Raw genomic sequence first — 25438 nt, 5'->3', positions numbered from 1 at the left:
TGGAATATCATTTTACAGCCTAAAATTTATTTGATTTACTGGTGTGCAAGTGATTTTTAAAATTTATTTCATTTAATGCCCCATGATGCAGTGGACTTCAGAAGTACAGGGTTTACTTCTCTGTTGTCACTCTGCCTCATTGTTAAGTCATTTGGACAAAAAGGACAATGCATGTCGATGGATGACTTTTCACCATTCTGAACAATGGTTGCAAGCTGCTCGAGTCAATTTCAATGCTGCCACACTTGAAGGAGTGCCTCAGAATGCCATTGTAATATCATTTTTTTCCTGTCTTGGAATGCTAGCCTTTTGAGAGTTGAGAAAGCAGAACCTGGTGGGTGAGGCTTTATAGCCGTCTGGACTGTTAGATTTGTCGTGGTCAGCTTTGCAGGAGTTTTGCCTGAATTTGTTCAATAGTCCACCTGTTACATCGAGAGTCTGACGTGTAGGCATTGCTGGTGGCATTCCTATGTTGTTGCTATACAGTCAAAGTTTGACTGCAGTACAGCAGTGTGGTGACAACAGCTGTTCTGTACACTAGGACTTATGCTGACTTGCAGATATTTTTGTTCTCAAACACTTGTTGCCATAGATTGTAGAAAGCTGAACTGGTGCAGCTGATGTGATATTGAATGATCTCATTGCTGATGGGCTTTTCAGAAATGGCTGCCAAGATATGGAAAGTGATCTACTGCTTTGTCTCTGCATCAGTGTATGTGGGAGGTGGCATATTTGACTGGTCAGGTCTGGGTTAGTTTAAGCTTTGTTTTGGCAACATTTAAGGGCTGGTATCCTAAGAGTCAAGAGTATAACATCCATTTGATCATGATTGCTTAATGGCTTTGAAAAGGCGTATCTTGACGATTGGCATACTGCTACTTCTATTAGGTTTTCTCTTCCAACTACTGGCCTCTTATCTTCCAGATCTGTCTTTGGGTGTAAATCTTGAGTTATTGGAATGTTACGCCTTGATTCAATTTATGTTGCTCCATTAGGCAATGAAGGTTTCTTGAGTTCTTGGACTTTGCATATTTCTATGTTATTTTCATTGAACTAGTCCTGGTGATGACAGTGCTCAAGCACGGTGAGTTGCACACTGGTCTCTAGTATGGTTGATTCCACTTCTGAAGTAAGGCAGGTGTGTGAGGTTTTTTTGGATTGGCTGTAAGCTGCTTTGGGAATTCCTTTCTCGGTCAGGTTATTTTAGGATTGAGTTGTTGGTCATCTTTCTCTTAGATCTTTGGTTCTTGAAATTCCTTTGTGTTAGGTGGAGTTCCAGTGCCAGTTGAACAAACTAATGCTTTGCCCAGCAGGTATGAGTTCCCTGCCTGGTTGAAATGAAACCAGTATCCCTTAGATTGTTGACTGGAACAAAGACATAAATCAGTAGTTGTCAAAGCTTTGATGCAGATTATCTCTATATAGTTTTGCATTTGTCCTTCTGGCGGAAGACTACTTTTGTTATAATGAGGCCATGCTGAAGGCACCACTTGGTTTTTGTCATGCTATTTTTCTCAGTGGATATCTCTCCAGACATTGGTGTCCTGTCAACACTGGCATTAAGGTCCACCATAAGGATGATCTTTACTTTGGAGTGGCAATGAATGCTACGAAGGTTAGAGTAGAAATTTTCCTTAATATCTTTATCCTCGTAGTGACAGGATATAATCATTGATGATTGGCATATTGATTGCAGCTGAACAGAAGTGTCATGAGCATTTCATTTATACAATTGTGTATTTCTGGCAGTGCATCCAAGATCCGGATGGCAAAAAACAAATCTTGAAATCAAAGATTGCTGTCAGCCTTGCCTTTCTAATAGAAGGCATATTCCCTTCTTTGTTCTATCAGCTGTTCCTTTCCGAGAAGGCATGAGCAAGGATCTCCTAACAGGTCATCACAGTGTGCAAGCTACTCCAGTATGTCAAGTTGGCAATCCATAGAGCGTCGTCAATGATTGACCAGGTTTAATGGAGATTAACATTTAAGATGTGAACCACACTCACACAACATGAGCAGTTCAGCATCTTGTATTTTCTCCAAGCTGTTGGCAAACTCAACTTGTCTGTGTCTTGATAAAATGCCATTGTTTTTGTCTTTCATATATTCCAATGCTAATGCATCATATTGTTATTGTAAATGTTATAGAATCATTGAGATGTACAGCACGGAAACAGACCCTTTGGTCCAACTAGTCCATGCCGACCAGATATCCCAACCTAATCTAATCCCATTTGCCAGCACCTGGCCCATATCCCTCCAAACCCTTTCTATTCATATATCGATCCAGCTGCCTTTTAAATGTTGCAATTATACTGGCTTCCACTACTTCCTCTGGCAGCTCATTCCATACATGCACCACCCTCTGTGTGAAAATGTTGCCCCTGAGTTCCTCTCACCCGAAACCTATGCCCTCTAGTTCTGGACTCCCCCACCCCAGGGTCTATTTATCCTGTCCACGCCCCTCAAGATTTTGTAAACCTCTATATGGTCACCCCTCAGCTCCAGGGAAAATAGCCCCCGAATATCCAACCTCTCGCTCTGGCTCAAATCCTCCAATCCTGGCAACATCCTTGTAAATCTTTTCTGAACCCCCTTCAAGTTTCACAACAATCATCTGATAGCAAGGAGTCTAGAATTGCATGCAATATTCCAAAGGTGGCCTAACTAATGTCCTGTACAGCTGGAAGTTGACCTCCCAACTCCTGTACTCAATACTCTGACCAATAAAAGAAAGCATCCCAAATACTGCCTTTACCTATCCTATCTACCTGCGACTCTGCTTTCAAGGAGCTCTGAACCTGCACTCCAAGGTCTCTTTGTTCAGCAACACTCGCTAGGACCTTACCATTTAAGTGTATAAGTCTTGCTAAGATTTGCTTTCCCAAAATACAGGGCCTCGCATTTATCTAAATTAAACTCCATCTGCCACTCCTCAGCCCATTGGTCCATCTGATCAAGAGCTCATTGTAATCTGAGGTAACCTTCTTCACTGTCCACTACACCTCCAATTTTTGGTGTCATCTGCAAACTGACTAACTATACCTCTTATGCCCATATCCAAATCATTTATATAAATTGTGAAAAGTAGTCGACCCAGCACCGATCCTTGTGGCATTTCACTGGTCACAGGCCTCCAGTCTGAAAAACAACCCTCCACCACCACTCTCTGTCTTCTACCTTTGAGACTGTATCCAAATAGCTAGTTCTCCCTGTATTCCGTGAGATCTAATCTTGCTCACCAGTCTCCCCTGGGGAACCTTGTTGAACGCTTTACTAAAGTCCATATAGATCATGTCTACCGCTCTGCCCTCATCAATCCTCTTTGTTACTTGTTCAAAAACTCAATCAAGTTTGTGAGACATGATTTCCCATGCACAAAGCCATGTTGACTATCCTTAATCAGTCCTTGCCTTTCCAAATACATGTACATCCTGTCCCTCAGGATACCCTCCAACAACTTGCCCACTGCAGATGTCAGGCTCAAGTTGAACAATTGATGGGAGATTTGTTTAGCCAGTTTTCTCCTCTTCAATTTTTTCCTGTTGTAGTGATTTTTTGTCTACAAGGTAGGTTCATGGACAATCGATGGTTCTCTAGTATTTCCTTCATACTTTATAGACAGTTCCAGGTATTGAACAATGGGAATATAAGATCAGAAGGAATTGGAGGAATGACCATATAGCTTATTTAGCTTATTACACTATTTAGTAGATTATGGCTGATCGAGTCCCCAAACTTTGTCAGAATGCCATGTGAGAGACAAAGCCTATGTCACTGTCTTTTTATTAACACTTAAAAACAGCAGCCACTGGTTAACAATTAGCGAGGGGAACCATGGATGATTCAGAATTCCATCTTTTTTTTGCCCTGATATTCTTGTGATTCTGTCCTGATTAGTGCAAGATGACCAGCTTCAGCAACAATTTTTTTTCCAGCAATTTGTTTTTTAGTCACTGATTTTTGGCAGATATTTCTGTTTTCATTATTTTCTTCCTAGTTTTTCATGTTTGGCACTCATACTTTTCCCAAATTTTCAGATATGGTTTGTACAGCTCACCCTTTGATCCAGTTCTGTTCGATTTAGAAATGGGTGGTTCATCCTGCAAAAATGCCTGTAATAGCAGCTCGTGTGTACAATCTGATGAAATAGATCTCTCTGATGTACTATCAGGTAAGAGTTCAAATGATGATGTCTGCTGAAGCTAGTAAATTTGAATTTACTGTAAATGCTTGAACTGAATTGTGCTGATTCGTCATTTCCCTAATCACTTTTAAATTTTAATGTGGATAATGCTGATAATTTGTTCAATGTGGTGTTCAAGGAAAGAGTTTAGCACAATAATATCCTGTTTGCTGATAATATAAAAATGCATATGGAGAGAATTATTGATGTACAGGTAAGCTTTGGTTCACTACACTGTTCTGTCAACCTGCTTTGCCTGATGGAAGTGAGACCGAATACAAACTTTGGTTTATTCGATTAAGATTGCTCACATGTGAAATTGATAGGAAGCTAAATATCAGCTGGACTATGGAGGCTTTCCCCGACTATGATGGTCCCCCCATTCTGTGAGGGCCAGAAAGAATGAGACTGTCCTGTCTTTATTCAATGAAGAATTGGATATAATCGATGCAAATGCATTTGCTGTCCAAATCAGTTGCCATAAATAAGCTTCTTATGCACATGCTTTGCAAAACAGTTCTGAGTGATATTATGCACAAAGTTTGTATTTATTAAATAAAAAACTGGAAATGAAACAAAACCAGAAATTGCTAGAAAAGCTCATCAGGCCTGGCAGCATTGGGACCCGAAACGTTAACTCTGCTTTGTCACCAAAGATGCTGCCAGACTTGCTGAGTTTTTCCCAGCAATTTTTGTTTTCATTGTTGAGATTTACTATGTTGGTAGTTCAAACAAAACTTGCAAAAGCATTTTTTTGTTGCGGTACAACCTGCGAACTTAAGTTTTATTTTGCACTTCTGTATTTTATTGTTATGTTTATATGATACTATTGCTGCTTGCGTAATGCAGGCAAGTATGGCAGCACTGCAGTATTGAGGTGAACTTTCTTATATTACTTGAGTAGTTATTACCCTGTTGTTCCAGAAGCATGTATGCCAGTTAATCTGTGATGCAGGCTTGCTGGCTGAGATCAGAATAGAGTTTTTGAATTATGTGGATTTTTCATTCCCCTTCCTTTTCAAAGCCAGCCTTGTGCAAATTGTGAATCCTCAAGTTGAAGTTGCATGATATGTAAGAAATAGCTGGTGTACCAACAGAGCAGATTTCGTGACATCCACATCCCCAGTACTTTACAGAATCTAGAGTTTTGTAATATCTTTCCATAATTTGCAATATTCTTAGTTGTACAACATCAATCAACATCATTTTCCTTAAGTCATATCAATGTTGTTCAAAGTACCAAGAGAACCACACATCAAATCACACATTAAGATAATTTTGTGGATAGGAAACATAAATTCAGTAATTTTAAACGATCAAATTATCTGTATATAGATTCAAAATGTGGTTAAAGTTTACTGACTTAGTGCCACTAAGTTCTGCTATATTCAGGCAACTTTGTATTGAAATATCCATTTCAATATACTTACAATTTGACCCTTATTTTGTAGAGGTAAAAATTCCAATAACTTTGATTCCATTGTCTGAAAGTATTTGATTAATGAAAATGTCAGTTTTTCTTCTTGAAGCTAGATCTTTCATTTCATTCTGTAAAACTTTCTCGTCAAATTAGATAGCCTGGTTTTGAATGTTTATTAACTGGTGTTGCACCTTTTTTAACTCTCTGATTTGATTTTTGTTTTCTGCTTCTATATGTTATCAAATGTAAGGCAAACACCTAATTGTAAGTATTGACTCTTCTGCAGGGAATGGAAAGATGAGCAATTGTGCTGCAGCAGAGGGCAGTTTCACAGCTCTGACTGGACTCTTGGAAGTGGAACCTCTGCACTTCAGTTGCATTTCAACAAGTGATGGCACAAGAGTGGAGAGAGATGATGCAAGTAGGTTGTGAAATACTAAGTGATGAATAGAGATGCTCATTTCTATGGAACCTGGCCACCTATTCCATGTGACCAAATGTCCTGGGTTAACCTCCCCATGCTGCCAAATGGAAATTGCCAAAAGGCATGTGAAATTGCTAACTCTTATTTTCCCAAGGAGCATAGTCATATAGCACAGAAGCAGACCCATTGGTTCAACTTGTCCATGCCTCATAGGTTTCCCAAGCCAAACTAGTCCCATTGCCTGCATTTGGCCCATATCCCTCTAAACCTTTCCTATTCGTGTACCTGTCCAAATGTCTTTTAAATGTTGTAACTATACTTGCCTCTGCACTTCCTCTGGCAGCTCATTCCATTCATGCATCATCCTCTATAAAAAGGTTGCCCCTCAGGTCCCTTTTAAATCTTTCCCTTCACACTTTTAAACTTACGTCCTATAATTTTGAAGTCTTCTATCTTGGGGAAAAGCGCTTTGGTATTCACCTTATCCATGTCTCAGGATTTTATAAACCTCTATAAGGTCACCCCTCAATCTCCTGCACTCCAGGGAAAAATAAATCCCAGCCTATCCAGTCTCTCCTTATAACTCAAACTTTCCAGACCCAGTAATGTTCTCGTAAATCTTATCTGCACCCTTTACAATTTAATAACATCCTTCCTATAGCAGGGTAACCAGAACTATATGCAGTACTCCAAAAGTGGTCTCACCAATGTCCTGTACATCTGCAACATAATGTCCTAACTCCTGTCCTGAAATCTGACCAATGAAACCAAATGCCGTCTTCACCACCCTGTCTACCTGTGATGCCACTTTCAAGGAACTATGTACCTGTGCCCCGAGGTCTCTGTTTGACATGCTGCCCAGAGCCCTACCATTAACTGTGTAAGTCCTACCCTGATTGTCTTACCAAAATGCAATACCTTGCATTTATCTCGGCTCAATGACCCAGCTGATCAATGACTCTTGGCTGGATCCTTCTCTGTCTACCATGCCATCAATTTTGGTGTCATCTGCAAACTTACAAACATGCTTCCGATATTCTCATTCAAATAATTTATACAAATGTTGAGCAAAGTGGACCCCCAGCACTGATCCCTGTGGAATCCTCTCCCACCATCCTCTATCTCCTACTGTCAAGCCAATTTTGTATCCAATTTGCAAGCTCTCCCTAGATTCCATGTGATCTAATTTACTAACTAATCTATCATTTGGAATCTTGATGAAGACCTTGCTAAAGTCCATGCAGATAAGGTCTGCAGGTCTGTACTCTATCCTCTTGGTTGGATCCTCAAAAAACTCAATTAAGTTTGAGACGCAATTTCCCATGCAGAAAGCCACTCTGACTATCCCTAAACAGTTCTTACCTCTTCAAATGTAAATCCTGTCTCTCAGAATCTGCTCCAGCAACTTACCCACCATTGGCATCAGACTCGCCACTCTGTAGTTCCCTGGCTTTTCCTTGCAGCCTTTGCTAAATAAAGACACAACATTAGCCATCCTCCAGCACCTCACTGTGGCTGTGAATGATGTGAACATCTCTGCCACGTGCCCTGCAACTTTTTTCCCTAGCTTTCCATCATGTCCTGGGATACACTTGATCAAGTCCCAGCGATTCATCTAGCTTTATGCATTTTAAGATGTCCAGCACCACCACCTCTATAATGTGGACTGTTTTCAAGAAATGAATATTTGCCCCAAGTTTCCTACCTTCCATGTCTTTCTCCACAGTAAATACTAATGTGAAATATTTGTTTAGTAACTCACCTATCCCATGTGATTCCAACGTAAATGCCTTGTCGATTTTTTAAGGAGCCTTGTTCTCCCCCTAGTTTCTGTTTTGTCCTTAATGCACTTGTAGAATCGCTTATGATTCTCCTTAACCCTTATCTCCAAAGCTATCTCATATCCCCTTTTTGCCTTCCTGATTTTCCCCTTAAATATGCCCCTACTCCTTAAGGGATTCACTTGATCCCAGCTGTCTATACGTGAGTAATAGAGATGTACAGCAGGGAAACAGACCCTCTCATGCAACTTGTCCATGCCGACCAGACAACCTAAATTCATCTAGTCTCATTTGCCAGCATTTGGCCCATAATCCTCTAAACCTTTCTTGTTCATGTACCCGTCAGTGCCTTTTAAATGTTGTAAATGTATCAGCCTCCACCACTTCCTCTGGCAGCTCATTGCCTCCTTGTCTTTGACCAGAACCTCAACATCTCTAGATATCCAATGTTTCTACTTCAACAGCCTTGCTCTTCACTCGAACAGGAACATGCTGTCTCTGAACTCTTCATTATCTCACTTTTGAAAACCTCCCATTTGGCTGTCTCCCTTTATCTGCGAATAGCCTATCCCAATCAACTTTTCAAAGTTCATGTCTCATGTCAAAGTTGGTTGTGCTCTGAATTTAAACTTGAACTTTTATACAAGGCCTATCCTTTTTCATAACTAATAGAATTATGGTCACTGATCCCAGAGTGCACCCCTGTAACACCTCATTTACTTGCCCTACCTTATTTCCCAAGAGAAGAGTTTTGCTCCTTTTCACATAGGTATATTTACATACTGATGAAGAAAATTTTAATGAACGCACTTTACAAATTCCTCCCAATTCAAGCCCTTAACACTATGCCAGTCCCAGTCTATTGTTGGAAAGTTAAAAAGCCCCAGCTATGCAACCCTATTATTCTTAGATATGAGGTCTTCCTCCATATTTGCTCCTTAGTTTTCCACTGACTATTGGAGGGGGCCTATAGTATGACCATCCTCAGTCTCATCCACTAATTAAATTAATGTCCCAAAACAAATGTGGATGTAAATAGTCACTGTTGAGATAAGTGACCATGCAGTTGGATTCATTTTTTTTTAATGTTCAATGGCAAAGAAGACATGTAGTGGACCCCAGTATCCTCATTGTTGCCAGCAGATCATTTAAGCAGCAGCCTAAAACAAACATCGAACATTGGAGAAACTCAGCAGGTCAGGCACCACCTATAGAGAGACATAGGATTATCATTTGGAATCTGGTATAATTCCCCTTCTGAAACATTTTTCTTTCAAATCAAAATATAAATTATTTTTAAAAACTGCAAATGTTTCTGCTTTCCTGTTGTTTAGTGACTGGCTTTGGGCTTACAACAGCAGTGGGTGGACTTACAACTGGCACAGTAGGAGAGGCCTCAACAGCCCTGAGTTCAGCAGCTCAAGTAGCCCTTCAGTCCCTTTCCCATGCAATGGCCTCAGCAGAGCAACAGCTACAGGTTCTGCAGGAGAAACAACAACAGTTGCTAAAACTTCAGCAACAGGTGAGTGGTGCTAATTTAATTCTATTTGTTGCTTTTAGAAGCCATTATTAAATTTTGGCCACAGTTTTGCTGTATGCTTGTAAATTGAAGTATGTTACCTTTTATTCTTCATAATCAGCAAAATGTTTAGCAGCATTCTGATGCACAAATGAAATGAGTATTTTTATGTTACTGTTGATCATGGACAAACCTAGTGTGAATATAGATGGTAAATGGGGTAGTTTCTTCTCACAAGCTCAGACTCGAAAAACAAAATCTCATTTTTTTGTGTTTTTTTTACTAACTTGTAATTGACAACCCAATGCAATAAGGTAGGTTAATGAATTACTCTTTTTCTTAAATATAACAGAAGGCCAAGCTGGAAGCCAAGTTGCATCAGACTACGGCAGCAGCAGTAGCAGCGTCAGCACCTGGAGTCGGACCTGTTCACAACTCTGTGCCTTCTAGTGCCTCCACAGCACCTGGCTTTTTTATACACCCTGCTGATGTCATTCCACCCACTCCCAAAACAACGCCATTGTTCATGACTCCGCCATTAACACCACCCAATGAGGCAGTTTCTGCAGCAATCAGTGCAGAGTTAGCACAGCTCTTTCCTGGCTCAGTTATTGATCCTCATCCTGTTACTGTGGCCATTCATTCAAAAAATACCAACAAGACCAAAGCGGTATGTTTGGGAATATCCCACTAATGTACATATTTTTCAAATTCCTGTGCATATTTAAATATATGTAGGTTTTTAGAATCTGTTAAACATCAATTGCGCACAATTGCAATTAACCTTTTTTAAAAACTGACTGCCTTTTGCAATTAGCTGAATTAACTCACTGATTAGGTTCAACATTGGTTTTTGCAAGGCATTTCAGGATGATTTACAAGAATCTTGTAACAATCACTTTGTGGAAATGCAGCATCATAGATAGAAATTGTTGGGTGAGAAACAAATAATTAGCATTAGCAGATATTAACTTCAGATGGAGAATAATAGCAAATGATATAAATCTGTGGGCAGTGCCAGACCCACTTTGTTCATGTTGATGATTTAAATTTGTATTTGGATGCAGGGAGAACAGGATAACAGGATTTTAGAAGAAAAATTGGAAACTAGAGAAATTTATATTAACAGACTATCTTGTCCATTGTGTGTGCCAGCTGTCAAGTAGTCATAGAGTCTAATCCCACTAGCCCTCATCCACAAGGAATAGAGCTTTCTTAGCGACTGGATGGAATTCCTTATGATTTTGTACGTTTCCACCTGGCAAGCTTTCAGCCTCTTCTTTCCACAGACCCTAGTTGATTGAATCTTTCTTCAGAAGTAAAATTTTCTTGTCCAGACAATATTCTTGTAAAATTCTTTGTACTCTCTCTAGTACAGTCACATATTTTCTATTATACATTTAGCAGAAATCCAGCTGTTGCCTACAAATATAAATTTATCAGTAAGATACTGAATGAGTTTTAGGAGTTTAAATACATTTTTCCTTTCATATGTGGTCTGCCCAGAGGTGTGACTTCAGTTCATTGCCTGCTATGCCGAAGCCTGAGCTGTTTCTCTTGGTAGTTTTTGTTAGTGATGGTTTGATGTTGCATTTTGAGGGCAGGGCGGGGAGACTGGTCCTACGTTTACCTTGGTAGGATGGGAATTGGATCCGAGCTGATGGCATTGACCTGAATCACATGTTAAAAAATTGGAGCTAATTGTCCCCTTTTTTTGAATCCTGAAGGAGTTTCAATTAATAATTCAGTGAAAATATGTAATTTGAAAAGGCCAAGAGTATTTTGGGTTTTATAAGTAGGGATATAGAGTGATGAGTTAAAGAGAACATTGATACATTGCATGATCAGGCCTCAATTAGAGTGCTGTGTTAATTTTGGGTTGACTAATGTAGAAAAATAACTTTCTTTTGTGATAGTTTTCGAGCAGTGTGGAAGTGCTATGTGCAATGTTTGTGTCACTTTGCAGTCAATAAAAGGTTAATAATTTGGGAATTGTAATTTGCACGTTGTGCATAATTCTTTGTTTGATGCATAATGCATGAAATAATACTACTCAATGGGTAGGCATGATTCACTTTTGTTTCAGTTGACCTTTTTGCTGACAGAAATATATTTGGGGTTTGTATGTTGACTTTGTAAATGAAGCTCAAGTGGCTGTATTTTTCATATAATGTTTTATTTAATTATTAATTTTTGGATGTTAATGTGTTTTTTTTATTTTTAGAGTCCTCTGGGAACTGGTCTAGCTCTAGCAATTTCCCATGCTTCTCACCTACTTCAGCCTCCACCACATCAGTCTATTATCATTGAACGAATGCACTCTGGTACATAAACCTTTTATTATAATTGTAATATTGCAGTAGTTTGGAGCTGTATAAAACATTCTTTTTTTTATGAGCAGTTTTCTTCTTCCTGGTATGCATTTACTCCTTTTTTTTCCCAAATGTCTGTTATCTTGTAGCTTCACCAAAATGGCCATTTTCATGAAAGTAAAATGGACAATTTAGGCAGGCGGTTTGATTCTGAAGTGCCTCAGGTGATGCATTCTTACCTGATGCGTATTAGCATTCCTTTCCAACAGAAATTCCAAGCTGATTGTTAGAAACATGAATTCTGACTGATTTATTTCCTGTCTAGCTGGGGATAACAAGATTGACTGTCATGCTCTGCTTTGGTTGAAATCTATTATTGGACTTTGGAATTACGTGCAGCAGAAGTATTTGCTATCATTAGCAGTTGAATTCCTGCTCCCTTCTTAGAAACGTTAAATTATATCCACTTTTCAGATTGTAGGGTATTTTGATGAAAGAAGGAAGAGCACTGGGAAAAGATATGAAAACAAGCGGAGTAATTCTAATAACAATGCAACTTTAATTGGCTATTCTGCACATTTCCAAGGTGCTTTAGTTGGCTACAAAATCTTGTCACGCGTTCAACCAATATTAATTGCATTCATACTGATAATTAAATCTGCTTGTCTGCATATCCTTTGTATGTTTGACAATCTTAATTGAATTTTGTTTTTCCAATTTAGGGGCACGACGGTTTGTGACACTGGACTTTGGGAGACCAATACTGTTGACTGATATATTGATTCCAACCTGTGGTGACTTGGCATCTTTATCAATCGACATTTGGACTCTGGGAGAAGAAGTGGATGGAAGACGTTTGGTAGTGGCTACAGATATTAGTACACACTCACTGATTCTTCATGATTTACTGCCTCCACCTGTTTGCAGGTTCATGAAGGTATGTAGCCTGTTAAAATACATTAATAACAACAATATACACTTTACAAAAACAAATCCAAAGAACTATGGATGCTGGAAAGCTGAAACAAAAACAGAAATTGCTGGAAAATGTCAGCAAGTCTGGTAACATTTGTGGGGAGAAAGCACATTTAATGTTTTGGGTCCGGTGACCCTTCAGAACAATATTACCTTATGTGGTGCCTTTTCAAATGAAATAAATATCTCGACATGCCTCCCAAAAATGTGCTCTGACAAGCTGAAAAGGAAATGTTACAGTAATTAAAAACCATGTAGAAGAGATGAGTTTAATGAAGGAAAAATAGATGCAGCAATTTAAGAAAGAAAATTTCAGAGCTTAGAATGCTGAAGACCTCGGAGGAGCAAAGCAATTTCTCAAAGTAAGTGATCAGAATTCCTGGGAAAGACTGATGAAAGTTTTGGAAATGCAGTGGGATAAGGCCGTGAAAGAACTTTTGAACACTTACGAGAATTTTAAATTTAACTTACAAAAGCAGATAGAAATATTGTTTCACAGACGCAAGTGATGGCTGGGTAAAACTTGATATGGGCAAGGAGAGTTTGGCAAGTTGAAGTTTATAAAGGGTAGTAACCAGTAATGAGAGCATTGTAGTGGTTGAATCTGGAGGTTACAGAGACATAGATAAGGATTTCAGTGGCAAATGGGTTGAAAGGGGATAGTTTGTAGAGATGAATGGAGACAGTTTTTGAGAAGGAGATTATATAGGGTCAGAAGCTGTACTTAGAGTAAAATGGGGCACCAATGTTCAAATGAGAAAAATCTCATTTAACTTGGGATCAGTGCCCAGGATATCATGAGTGTTACAGGACCAGAAACAATGAGAATTTTCAATTTGAGATAATTTGATGAAAATGCAATTGTGTGCAGTTTTGAATATTTCCTGTCACATACATTCTGAGTGAATAAAGTATTTATTTTTTATTTATAATAAAAAGAAAGTGTTGGAGACACTTAGCATGTCTGTTGAGAGACCAATAATTAACATTGAGAAATCAATTCTGAAGAGTCATATCAGACCTAATGTTAACTGTCTCTCTCCAAAGATGCTGTCAGATCTCCTGAGTTTCTCCAAGACTTCACTACTATTTCAGCCTTCCAACATCCAAAGTATTTTGCTTTTTTTAAATCCTTTATTACTTTTTTTTTAAACCAAGTCTTCCCATTTGCTTTGCAGATTACGGTGATTGGGCGTTATGGAAGTACAAATGCAAGAGCTAAAATACCGCTTGGTCTGTATTATGGGCACACCTACATATTACCATGGGAAAGTGAAATCAAGCTAATTCATGACCCTCTAAAAGGTGAAAGTGATTCTGCAAGTCAGCCAGAAATGGAACAGCAATTAACAATGATGGTAGCTCTTCAAGAAGATATACAGTGCAGGTTAGTCTATTCATTTTAATAGGAAATAAAGACTGGGCCTTTTGTTTCCTTACCTATCCCTTGCAAATAATGATTTGTGCTGAGGCATACATCTCTTCTTGCTGGTGACTCTATAATTTTCCATTGAAGGAGCATTCTTAAAGTACGGCTTTTGGCTGTTTAATTATGGGATATGGAATAACGCAATCGAGTTCGCTAAGTTTTTTTGATAAGTAGATTTGACTATCAATTGCTGGAGCAATTGGTCTGGAGCAGAAAACCTCATTGCTTCCCCATTCACTAGTTTACAGGCTATGATGTATCTCCTCTTGATCCTAACTGCAACAAACAAACCTTACTATGATAGGAGCAAACTGTAAACAGCATATGAAACACAGTAAAATTATTTTAATATGTTAATATTTCCTGATTGAAGGAAAAGTGTTATCATTAACATAGCTTGAACTGAATTACAGTTGAGAAGATGATTTGCAATTCCTGAAAGGAAAAATGCAACACAGGAATTCATTGAACAGTTACATTTTGTCATGTGCATTCAAAGTTGTGAAAGTTTTAAATTACAAACAAATGTTTGAAACTCCCTTGCTTAAGCCATATAAAACATCAAGTTCATTGTGTGCGCTGATGACAAGGATACAGATACTTCAGTAATTGGACTATGAAAAGCCGATCTCTGTCTTTGACTGTGCGGAGATTTCTGCTTGGAGATAAGTGGGTAGCTGACTGAGGGTCGATTTACAATAGTGTGCCGTTTTTGATTGCACCTGAAGGGTAGTCAGTTAGCCAAGGTATTAGAGGGTTGCTATCCTTTGTGGATCCCTACATTGAGGACTAAGAATGAGGGGAGAAAGTCAGCTTTTTAAAACATTTAATTGTAGTTTTTACTGTTTATTACTGTGTATTTTATTTATTTTTTTGTTAATCAGTCTCCGTAGCAGTAATAGTAACCTCTTGTGGACTGGAAGGAATGATTTCCCTCAAATGAAGGGAAAAAGTCAACAAAAATTAAATAAAATTATATATTAGTGGGAACTATAGAACTAGTATGCTCATAATTTTGGTTGGCTGCAAGTACAGTAGATTCATCATTTGTAATTTGCTTTAACAGATATAACCTCGCTTGCCACAGGCTGGAAACTTTGTTGCAGAATATTGACCTTCCTCCACTGAACAGTGCTAACAATGCTCAGTACTTCCTAAGGAAGCCTGACAAAGCAGTCGAAGAGGATAGTAAAGTATTTTCAGCATATCAGGACTGCATTCAGTTGCAACTTCAGCTCAACTTGGCCCATCATGCTGTGCAACGCCTTAGGGTGGCTCTTGGATCCAGCAGGAAGACTCTGCCAGAAACCTACGACTCAATAGAATTAATCCAGAATTCTTCTACAGAGCAACTGCGCACAATCATCCGATACCTTCTAGACACATTGCTGAGCCTTTTACATTCGTCCAGTGGTTGGTGTCTCTTTCTCTTATCCCTTTGGAAGTGCTCATGTAAAATATGTTGTGTTGAACTAAATGACTATTGGGGGAGAGTACAACCATGGTTTCCTATGACTACATCAGCGGGTTAAGTGCCATTCTCTACTTGGAGACTAGGAAGGCAGAAGTAATGAGGGGTTTGGACATTTATAATACACACAAATCATAGATGACATTGATCATCTAATTCTCATCAAACATAAATTGTTTGCCTATTTAGGTATTCCAGCAAAGCAAATGTCACCATCCCTTAAAACCCCTTGCACTGAGAAAACGCTTTGCACTATCCCACTTTTACCTGCAAGTATTACTTCAGTTTCGTTGTGAGCATGCTTGAAGCTGCTTTGTAATGAGTTCTGAACTTTGAAATGTTGGCACACTTGAGGCGTTTTGCAGGAAGACGTGGATGTATGTAGCCTTTGTGAGATTAGCCTTTTGTAAATTGTTGCTGCTTCAGAAAGGTGGCACTGCACAATAGAACATAGAACAATACAGCGCAGAACAGGCCATTTGGCCCTCGACATTGCGCCGACCTGTGAACTATTCTCGGCCCGTTCCCCTACTCTATCCCAAAATCATCCATGTGCTTATCTAAGGATTATTTAAATTTCCCTAATATGGCTGAGTTGACTACATTAGCAGGTAGGACATTTCACACCCTTACCACTGTCTGCATAAAGAACCTGCCTCTGACATCTGTCTTAAATCTATTACCCCTCAATTTGTAGTTATGCCCCCTCGTACAAGCTGACGTCATCATCCTAGGAAAAAGACTTTCACAGTCTACCCTATCTAATCCTCTGATCATCTTGTATGTCTCTATCAAATCCCCACTTAGCTGCCTTCTTTCCAATGAGAACAGACCCAAGTGTCTCAGCCTTTCCTCATAAGACCTTCCCTCCAGCAAGGCAACATCCTGATAAATCTCGTCTGTACCTTTTCCAATGCTTTCACATCCTTCCCGAAATATGGTGACTAGAACTTTACACAATATTCCAAATGTGGCCGCACCAGCGTTTTGTATAGTTGCAGCATGATATTGTGGCTCCAGAACTCAATCCCTCTACGAATGAAACCTAACACACCGTATGCATTCTTAACAGCACTATCCACCTGGGTGGCAACTTTCAGGGATCTATGTATACGTGGACACAAGGTCCCTCTGCAAATCCACACTACCAAGAATCTTTCCATTGATCCAGTACTCTGCCTTCCTGTTATTCTTCCCAAAGTGCATCACCTCACATTTAGCTGCATTGAACTTCATTTACCACCTTCTGGATTAGTGATGCTGAAAGAGCACAGCAGTTCAGGCAGCATCTGAGGAGCAGTAAAATCGACGTTTCGGGCAAAAGCCCTTCATCAGGAATACAGGCAGAGAGCCTGAAGGATGGAGAGATAAGTGAGAGGAGGGTGGGGGTGGGGACAAAGTAGCATAGAGTACAATAGGTGAGTGGGGGAAGGGGATGAAGGTGATAGGTCGAGGGGGGTGGATGATGGAGTGGATAGGTGGAAAAGAAGATAGGCAGGTAGGACAAGTCATGGGGACAGTGCTGAGCTGGAAGTTTGGAACTGGGGTGAGGTGGGGAAGGGGAAATGAGGAAACTATTGAAGTCCACATTGATGCCCTGGGGTTGAAGTGTTCCGAGGCGGAAGATCTCCACCCTTCAGGCTCTCTGCCTGTATTCCTGATGAAGGGCTTTTGCCCGAAATGTCGATTTTACTGCTCCTCGGATGCTGCCTGAACTGCTGTGCTCTTCCAGCACCACCAATCCGGAATCTGGTTTCCAGCAACTGCAGTCATTGTTTTTATCCATTTACCACCTCTCAGCCCAATTCTGCAATTTATCCAAGTCCCCCTGCAACCTGTAACAGCCTTCCAAACTGTCCACTACTCCACACTAACCCATCCACCTATGCCTGCGTCTAAGTCATTTATGAAAATGACAAACAGCAGTGGTCACAAAACACATCCTTGTGGCACACCACCAGTAACCAGACTCCAGACTGAATATTTTCCATCAACCACCACTCGTTGCCGCCTTTCAGAATGCCAGTTTCTATCCAAACTGCTAAATCTCCCTCCATTCCATGCCTCTGCATTTTCTCCAACAGCCTACCATGTGGAACCTTATCAAAGGCTTTACTGAAGTCCATGTATACCACGTCAATTGCCCTACCCTCATCTATATGCTTGGTCACCTTCTCAAAAAACTTTGAGGTTTGTGAGACACAACCTGCCCTTGACGAAACTATGTTGACTATCTGAAATCAAATTGTTGCTTGCAAGATGATGATAAATCTTATCTCTTATAATCCTTTCCAAAACCCTTCCTACAACAGAAGTAAGGCTCACTGGTCTATAATTGCCTGGGTCATCTCTGCTGCCCTTCTTGATCAAGGACACAACATTTGCAATCCTCCAGTCCTCTGGTATTAAACCTGTAGACAATGATGATTCAAATATCAAAGCCAAAGGCTCTGCTATCTCCTCCCTAGCTTCCCAGAGAATCCTCGGATAAATCCCATTCTGTCCAGGGGACTTGTCTACTTTCACTCCTTCTAGAATTGATAACACTTGTTCGTAACTAACCTCGATCCTTTCTAGTCTAATATCTCGTACCTTATTCTTCTCCTCTACAATGTTCTCAGTTTCCTGAGTGAAAACCAATGAGAAATATTCGTTTAGCACCTCTCCGATCTCCACAGGATCCACACTTAACTTCCCACTTCTGTCTTTGACTGGCCCTATTCCTACCCTAGTCATCCTCTTATTCCTCACATACCCATAGAAAGCTTTAGGGTTCTCCTTTATTCTATTTGCTAAAGACTGCTCGTGTCTTTTCTATGCTCTTCTTAACTCTCTCTTCAAATCCTGCCTGTCTGATCTGTAACTCCATCGCCTCATCTGAGCCATCTTGCCTCATCAACACATAAGTCGTCTCCTTTTTAACAAGAGATGCAATTTCTGTAGTAAACCACGGTTCCCTTACCTTCTCACTTCCTCCCTGCCTGAGAGGGACATACTTATCAAGGACACGCAATATCTGTTCCTTAAACCAGCTCCACATTTCCATTGTCTGCATCCCCTGCATTCTGCTACCCCATTCTATGCATCCTAATTCTTGCCGAATCGCATTATAATTGCCCTTGCCCCATTGATAACTCTAGACCTGTGGCATGTACCTATCCCTTTCCATCGCTAAACTAAAAGTAACTGAATTATGGTGACTCTCTCCAAAGTGCTCACTTACAACTAAATCAAACACCTAGCCTGGTTCATTACCAAGCACCAGGTCCAGTGTGGCCTCTCCTCTTCGACATACTGTATCAGGAAACACTCCTGTACACATTGGACAAAAACTGATCCATCTGACGTACTAGAGTTATAGCATTTCCAATCAATGTTGGGGAAGTTGAAGTCCCCCATAATGACCATCCTGTTCCTTTCATTCCTGTCCAGAAAAATTTTGCCAATCCACTTCCACCTCACTGGAACTCTGCGGAGGCCTATAAAAAACTCCAGCAGTGTGACCTCTACTCTCCTGTTTCTAACAATGTATATTAGTGTTTGGGTTTATCCTGATATTTGTGGCTTTAAAATGGAGTATATAGAGTATGCAGCCTCTTTTTACAATCTCAGCCATTTTAGAACTTTGTCTCCAGCAACACGCAGAACATGTATGTCTCCAAATAATTTTTAGTGTCACTGGTATTCCAAGGCACAACCTACTGTTAAGAAGATGAAAGTTCAAATTATACCATAGTAGTATGTGGAATTTAAATTATTTTAAGATAATCTGGAGTTAAAACTAGTCTCAGTATTGGTGACCATAAAGCATCATTGTTGTAAAAATTCATTTAAAGATTTAAAAAGATAAAAGGGGCATCATTTTTAAAGTGGTTAGTATGTGGAATGAACTGCCAGAGGAAGTGATGAGTGCAGGTATAGTTACAGCGTTTAAAAGATATTGGATAAATATATGACCAGGAAAGGTTTGGAAGGATATGGGCCGAACACAAGCCGGAACTAGTTTAATTTAGAATTATGATAGGTGTGGACTAGTTGGAACAAAAGATCTGCTTCCATGCTGTATAACTCTGATTTTTGAATGTGACAATAGAAACAAATAATTGACATTTCTTGAGTTATTTCAAGTAATTTATTACACATTGCCCGACATTAATCTTTAAAGAAAAGTCCAGATAATGTTTCTGTACATCATGCCTGTATTGATGAAAATAAGACTTAGATGTGTTGTATGGAATTGGTTGCGGCAGTCCTTATTATCTTTTTGCTAATGGTACATTTATGCATTTTTAAAATATTTGCAGGTCATGCTGTGCCAGCAGTTCTTCAAAACACTTTCCACGCACAGGCCTGTGAAGAACTATTTAAACATTTATGTATCAGTGGTACTCCAAAAATCCGATTGCATGCTGGACTGCTGCTCGTGCAGCTTTGTGGTGGTGAGAGGTGGTGGGGACAGTTCCTGTCTAATGTCTTACAAGAGCTTTATAATTCTGAACAACATCTCATCTTTCCACAGGACAGGTAGGTACACAATTCAAATTTCACCATGAGTAGTGTACAGCACATAAATGTAAATTTGATTGAAATAATCACAATTACATAAAACCTTGCATAAACTTAATTTTTTCAAAGCATTGCACATTAATTAAGAAAAAACATCTTTTACTTCAGCCCTAATAATTTGAACTATGTAACAATCCTAGCTATTTAAATAATTTTTGCTCCTTCAAAACAGTGCTTTTGATATAGGCCAAGCCAAGAAATTATTTAACTCATATTTGTTATTTCCATGAGCTTATAATTTATTATTTTCATTACTGTATCTTTATTTTAGGGTTTTTATGTTACTTTCCTGCTTTGGTCAGCGATCGCTGAGTAACAGTGGGGTCCTAGAAGGCCTGCTGAACCTTCTGGATAACTTATTATCATCTCTGCAACCACAAATGGCAACATACAGACGTACAGACGGTAAGCATGTAGTAAAATTTTAATGTGTGCCTTGAAATAATTCGTCTTTGAATATAATTTTTGTCTTTAGCAGGATTAACTTGCAATGAAATTTCTTTTTCAGATCAGTTTTTAATGGTTCATCATCTACATAAAATCTTTGTTAAGCAGTGATTTTAAAATGTACTTACAGTGCACTTACACAGTTGTTGTCCATCCTTAAGTTCCTCAGAAAAACCATACTGGTTAACTGCCTCCTTAAAACACTTCGGTCATTGCCTTGATAGTATTTAGAGGAAATTCCAGAATTTTGACCCAGCAAACGTTATGAATCCTGGTGCAGTTATATGTTAAGCAAATAACATTTTACAGTCCTTTTGATTAAAAATCTGATTCTAGTCAGATCTTGTATTGAAACCTTGCATACACTCTTCAGATTAGAACATTTGGCAAATGTTTTGTTCTTAGGCCTTTTCAAGTGTAGGACAGTTTAGTGCTAGTGGAAAATTATACCTCATTTATTTTGTTTTTAATTTTGTAGGTGTGCTGGACATCCCAATGGTCAGTTGGGTTGTAATGCTTGTGTCTCGGCTGTTGGACTACGTTGCAAGCGTTGAAGATGAGGTGGCTGCAGCCAAAAAGCCATTAAATGGTAAAGACAGAGAAAGGATGCTGTCAGGTAAATGTCATTACAAAGTTGCAATAAATTTAATTTCCAATTCAGTTTGCTCAATTTATCCTGATTTCAGGAATTCTCCTTTTTGCTGAAAACTTACAGCCAAATGACTTGCCTTGCATTTGCCACTGTTGGGAATAGTCAGTTTTCTTGCACACTACAGATTGGTTTGCCTCTGTGCAGCTCTAATAAAAAGCTCATAGTACAGGGGAACCTCGATTATCCAAACGTGATGAGCGGGCACTATTTCGTTCGGATAATTAATTAAATGTCTTTCCTCTGGGGCTTGGAGTTTTTAAAGTCTGTTCCCCGTTCAGGTGACTGCAGCAGCACCACAGTGTGCGAGCCCCCACCCCACCCCCCAAAAACCCCATGCACCTTCTCCTGCTCCCAGCCCCACGCAAAACCTTCTCCTGCCCCAAACCCCGTCCAACATTGCCCCCGCCCCCTCTCCGGGGCAGCTGGACTGGACACCCAACAACAAGACTGCTGCAGTTTCCTTTGTGGGGTAAGTCTCTAAAAAGCGCACACACGCAGCCACAGCCCCACACACAATGTTTTACTGCACCTTTTTGACTGGTTCCACCTTTGCCATGTACAGGATAATGTTGGAGAGATTATGTGGGGAAGGGGTGTGGGCACTCCCCTGTGTAGAACTCCAGGGAAACTGTGGGGAGAGAGGGCGGGCAGTAAGTCATTTGGAGACGATGCCTGTTTAATCACTGTAAACAAAAGGCGAGATCACTGTTAGAAAAGACGTCTTTGATGTAATGTTTCCATCGGGACCTCGAGATCTCCTTCGGATAATTGGTATTCGGATAATCAAGGTTCTTCTGTAATTATTGATAGGACAAAGCAGTTTTTTTTGTGTCCTTCTGTGGTGCAGTGCAGAAACAGACTGTGCCAGTAGACCTGATGGGATAATGTTAAGAAATCAATTTGGCCCAATCTGGAATGTTTTGAATTCTGAGGTAAACATTGTTTGCTTTAGAGTGTATTTAACTTCTGGAGGTCCCTATCTGTTCTAGGAAACCAGTGGAGCTTCATCAATAACAATCTTCAGTCACAGAGTTCAGGCAAAACTACCAAAGGGACCAGCAGTCTTGACAGATTATATTCAAGGAAAATTCGAAAGCAACTCATACACCATAAGCAGGTATTATTTAATCTGTTGTCTGCATGTGAACTTTATTTAAATTTTATACTCTGCTTCGTAATCTAGTACTTTGGCAAATGGTAAAGCTATCATAGTTTTTTTTGGTTTTCATAATCAAAATTGCTAGCGCACCAGTTGCAACATACATAGATGATTAATGGGGTCACTCTAAAATTGCTATATTTGGGAGAAAGAAGAATATTTTTCTGCCAGTTAGTGAGATTTAGGAAAATGTTCATTTCAGAAGGTTTGTCATTTTCAAGTTGGGCTGTGTGATACAGTGTAATCAGACTGATTTCAAATGGGTACCTCTGATGTGTTGTGCCAAGTGTTTGGATATGGTTTTCCACCTGTCTCTGCCCATGTGAGTTCCTGATTTTCACTGGCTGGTAATCAGATACTCATTCCCAGGGAGGGACAGTCAGCAGAATAGTTATTACAGGCATGCTTTTTGGCTGCATCAAGAGATGCATTTGCAGAAATCTTTGAGAAGATTACCTGTAAGTACTTACCAAGATCTAGTGTGTGTTAATGGGATAAAATAAACGTCAGAGGAGCAACCTCGGTGGGGAAGAGACGGGAGAAAGTTGAGGACTCGTTAATATTTTAAAATAAAAACTGATCAGAGATTTTAAGGACTTCTCGTGTAGTTTGTGTGTTTTGGGGTGTGTGTGCATATCAAACTGACTTTTGACTTAACCTTTTTTGCAGCAACTCAATTTGTTAAAAGCAAAACAAAAGGCATTAGTTGAGCAAATAGAAAAAGAGAAGATCCAGAGCAGCAAAGGATCTTCATATAAACTTTTGGTAGAACAGGCAAAGCTAAAGCAAGCTACGTCAAAGGTATGACGTCTGTTTTGTTCTATAGCTTAAGTCTTTAAAACGGTTGCTGTATTGTTGGTCCAGCACAGGACAATTTATTATTGCAACAAGTTGCATTTTATGTAGCACAAAAAATTATGCCCATGTGGTTTGCACAGGTGTAATCTTAAAAAAAAAAAGCCACATTGGGTCAAGTGAACCAAAGCTTTGTCGGATAGTTCTGTTTGAAGTAGGAGAGGGTTGGGGTTAAGCTAATTTTTAGCAGGGGTATTTCAAAATCGAAGGTCGGATCTTCTAATGCTGTGGCAGCCAGTTGTGGGGTAGAGCATGCACAAGATGTCTGAGTCAGAGGAGTAGTGAACTCAAGAAGAGGGTTGTTGTATGATTTGAGCAATATATCAATTTGGAGGGCTGAGGCCAAGAAATGAATCAAACACAAGGAAGGGAATTTTGCATTTTAAATGCTGAGAGGCTGTTGTCTAATGTTGGCAAGGGCCAGGGATGATCAGTTGAGTTGGATTTGATGTGAAGGAATGTGAATAGTGGTATTTGATGTGAAAGAATGTGAACGGTGGGATGAGGATGGGAAGCAGACCAGGACTTTTCAGTTATTGAGGTTGGAGCTCAACTCATAGTAATGGTAAGGGTAGATTGGTGAAGTGAAAGAGTGATGGAATTGAATTGGACCCCGAGGTTGCTAAAAGTCTGTTTAGCTTGGCTTGGTTAAGGAAATAGATGGAGCTAGCAAAGCATGGAATTTGTGGCATGAGCTGAAGGTGATGGCTTTAGTTTTCTCAGTGTTCTAATTCTAACTCATTCAAGTCTGCATATCTGATAAATATTAAATTAGGCAAAAGTGTAACAGGCAGATAAAACTGGGTGACAGCAGAGTCCATGTTGCTGCTGATCCATGGCTGTGGGCAGTGTTGCCAAGAATTGGTGTGCAGTGAGCAAGAGGTGAAGGGGTCAGGATCGACCATATGCTCTGAAGGTAATGAGTTAGGTAGAAAGGCTGTTGTTGGTGCTAATCTGGTTAAAATTCAAAAAGTGAAGGTGAATCAAGTGACTTAGGCAATTCACTTCTTTGGACAGTGACGAGACAGTGGAGAGAATGATGTTTGATTGTGTGGAAAGTATTAAGTAAGAACAAGGATGGATAATGCAGAAGAGTCATTTTGGGTGTAACTTTGGTTAGGAAAGCTTCAGTGCTGTCACAAGTGGAAACCTGACTGATGAAATTCAAACATGGGATTCCATGGAAGATGAGCATTTTAAAAGGGAAAGAGTGTACAATAAGTGTTCAGGGATTTTGAAGAGGATAGGGAACTGGGAGACAAGATGGTAGTTTTACAAGGGCAAAAGATTCAAGCATGGGTTCTTGAAGTGTGTGATTGGAGACGGGGAGTAATCCAAGGTGAGGATATCAGATAAAATATTGCATTTCCTGTGGACCAGGAAGGAAATATAGATTAAGAACAATTTAATGGGGATGGGACTATAAACATGGGATTAGGAGAGATGATAAAAGGATAAGAGAAGGTCCATTTTATTCTTTATATAGTTAGAACTTTATTTTGCCAATGGGTGTACTGCTAACTAAGATGTTGCTCAGGCTAGTTTTAATCCTAATTAGTTGTGGAAATTGTACAGTTTTTTTTCATCTTTTCCAATGTAGAAAAGTTCAGATTTTTGTCTATTTGTAATCTCAGTTGCATGCATGTAAATTCAGTAACATGGATTTGGTTGAAATGTTTATTAAATTTCATCTTAACTTCAACCCCATACTAGCATTTCAAAGACCTCATTCGTTTGCGCCGGACTGCAGAGTGGCCTCGCACTACTTTAGATTCAGAATCATCTTCAACGAAAGACTCCCCAGAAGTGGAACCCCTTCCTTTTACTTTGTCCCATGATCGCTGCATTGCTGTGGTTCAGAAGCTTGCACTTTTTCTTCTTTCCATGGACTTTACCTGTCATGCAGATTTGCTGCTCTTTGTCTGCAAGGTGAGTGTACAATGAGGATGACGAAAGAAATGCCCTCTGGAGCATAGTTAATAATTGCATTCCATTAATTTATACTTCATAAACTCTCTCAAACTTACTTTTCAGGGAGGTGGAGTAAACTGTAAGTTCAAAGCCTGTACTTGCTTATATAAACTACTAGAGGTACTTCACACTAATCAGAATATAAGAGATTATCATACTTTACAATGCAGAAATGTGTTTGATTTATTGTGGTAGTTTTCTCAAAGAGCTGATCATTTAGTCCCATTTTTCTTGTTTTTTTATTTCAGATGTTTCAATTCCCTTCTAGTTC

The 25438-nt window shown here is 39.5% G+C and overlaps 1 protein-coding gene across 5 annotated transcripts in view; it reads left to right on the top strand.

Annotated features, from left to right (window-relative positions):
* The window catches only part of birc6 (baculoviral IAP repeat containing 6), a 256819-nt gene that overhangs the window by 73487 nt on the left and 157894 nt on the right, over positions 1–25438 (top strand). For 4 of the 5 annotated variants that reach the window (XM_043695518.2, XM_043695519.2, XM_043695520.2 and 1 more), the window contains exons 22-35: positions 4041–4174; positions 5893–6027; positions 9146–9333; positions 9683–10000; positions 11555–11654; positions 12365–12579; positions 13796–14004; positions 15113–15459; positions 19822–20041; positions 20355–20488; positions 21009–21146; positions 22172–22299; positions 23011–23142; positions 24910–25125. In XM_043695518.2, the coding sequence (XP_043551453.2) occupies positions 4041–4174; positions 5893–6027; positions 9146–9333; positions 9683–10000; positions 11555–11654; positions 12365–12579; positions 13796–14004; positions 15113–15459; positions 19822–20041; positions 20355–20488; positions 21009–21146; positions 22172–22299; positions 23011–23142; positions 24910–25125 (2614 nt within the window). The remainder of the gene's footprint in view (positions 1–4040; positions 4175–5892; positions 6028–9145; positions 9334–9682; positions 10001–11554; positions 11655–12364; positions 12580–13795; positions 14005–15112; positions 15460–19821; positions 20042–20354; positions 20489–21008; positions 21147–22171; positions 22300–23010; positions 23143–24909; positions 25126–25438) is intronic. The other variant, XM_043695521.2, reaches the window with a different exon arrangement.

This window comes from Chiloscyllium plagiosum, unplaced genomic scaffold, assembly GCF_037043375.1.
Source record: "Chiloscyllium plagiosum isolate Xiang-an unplaced genomic scaffold, Cpla_swu_hap1 HiC_scaffold_10, whole genome shotgun sequence".
NCBI lineage: Eukaryota > Metazoa > Chordata > Chondrichthyes > Orectolobiformes > Hemiscylliidae > Chiloscyllium > Chiloscyllium plagiosum.
This window is presented reverse-complemented; position numbering and strand designations above follow the sequence as displayed.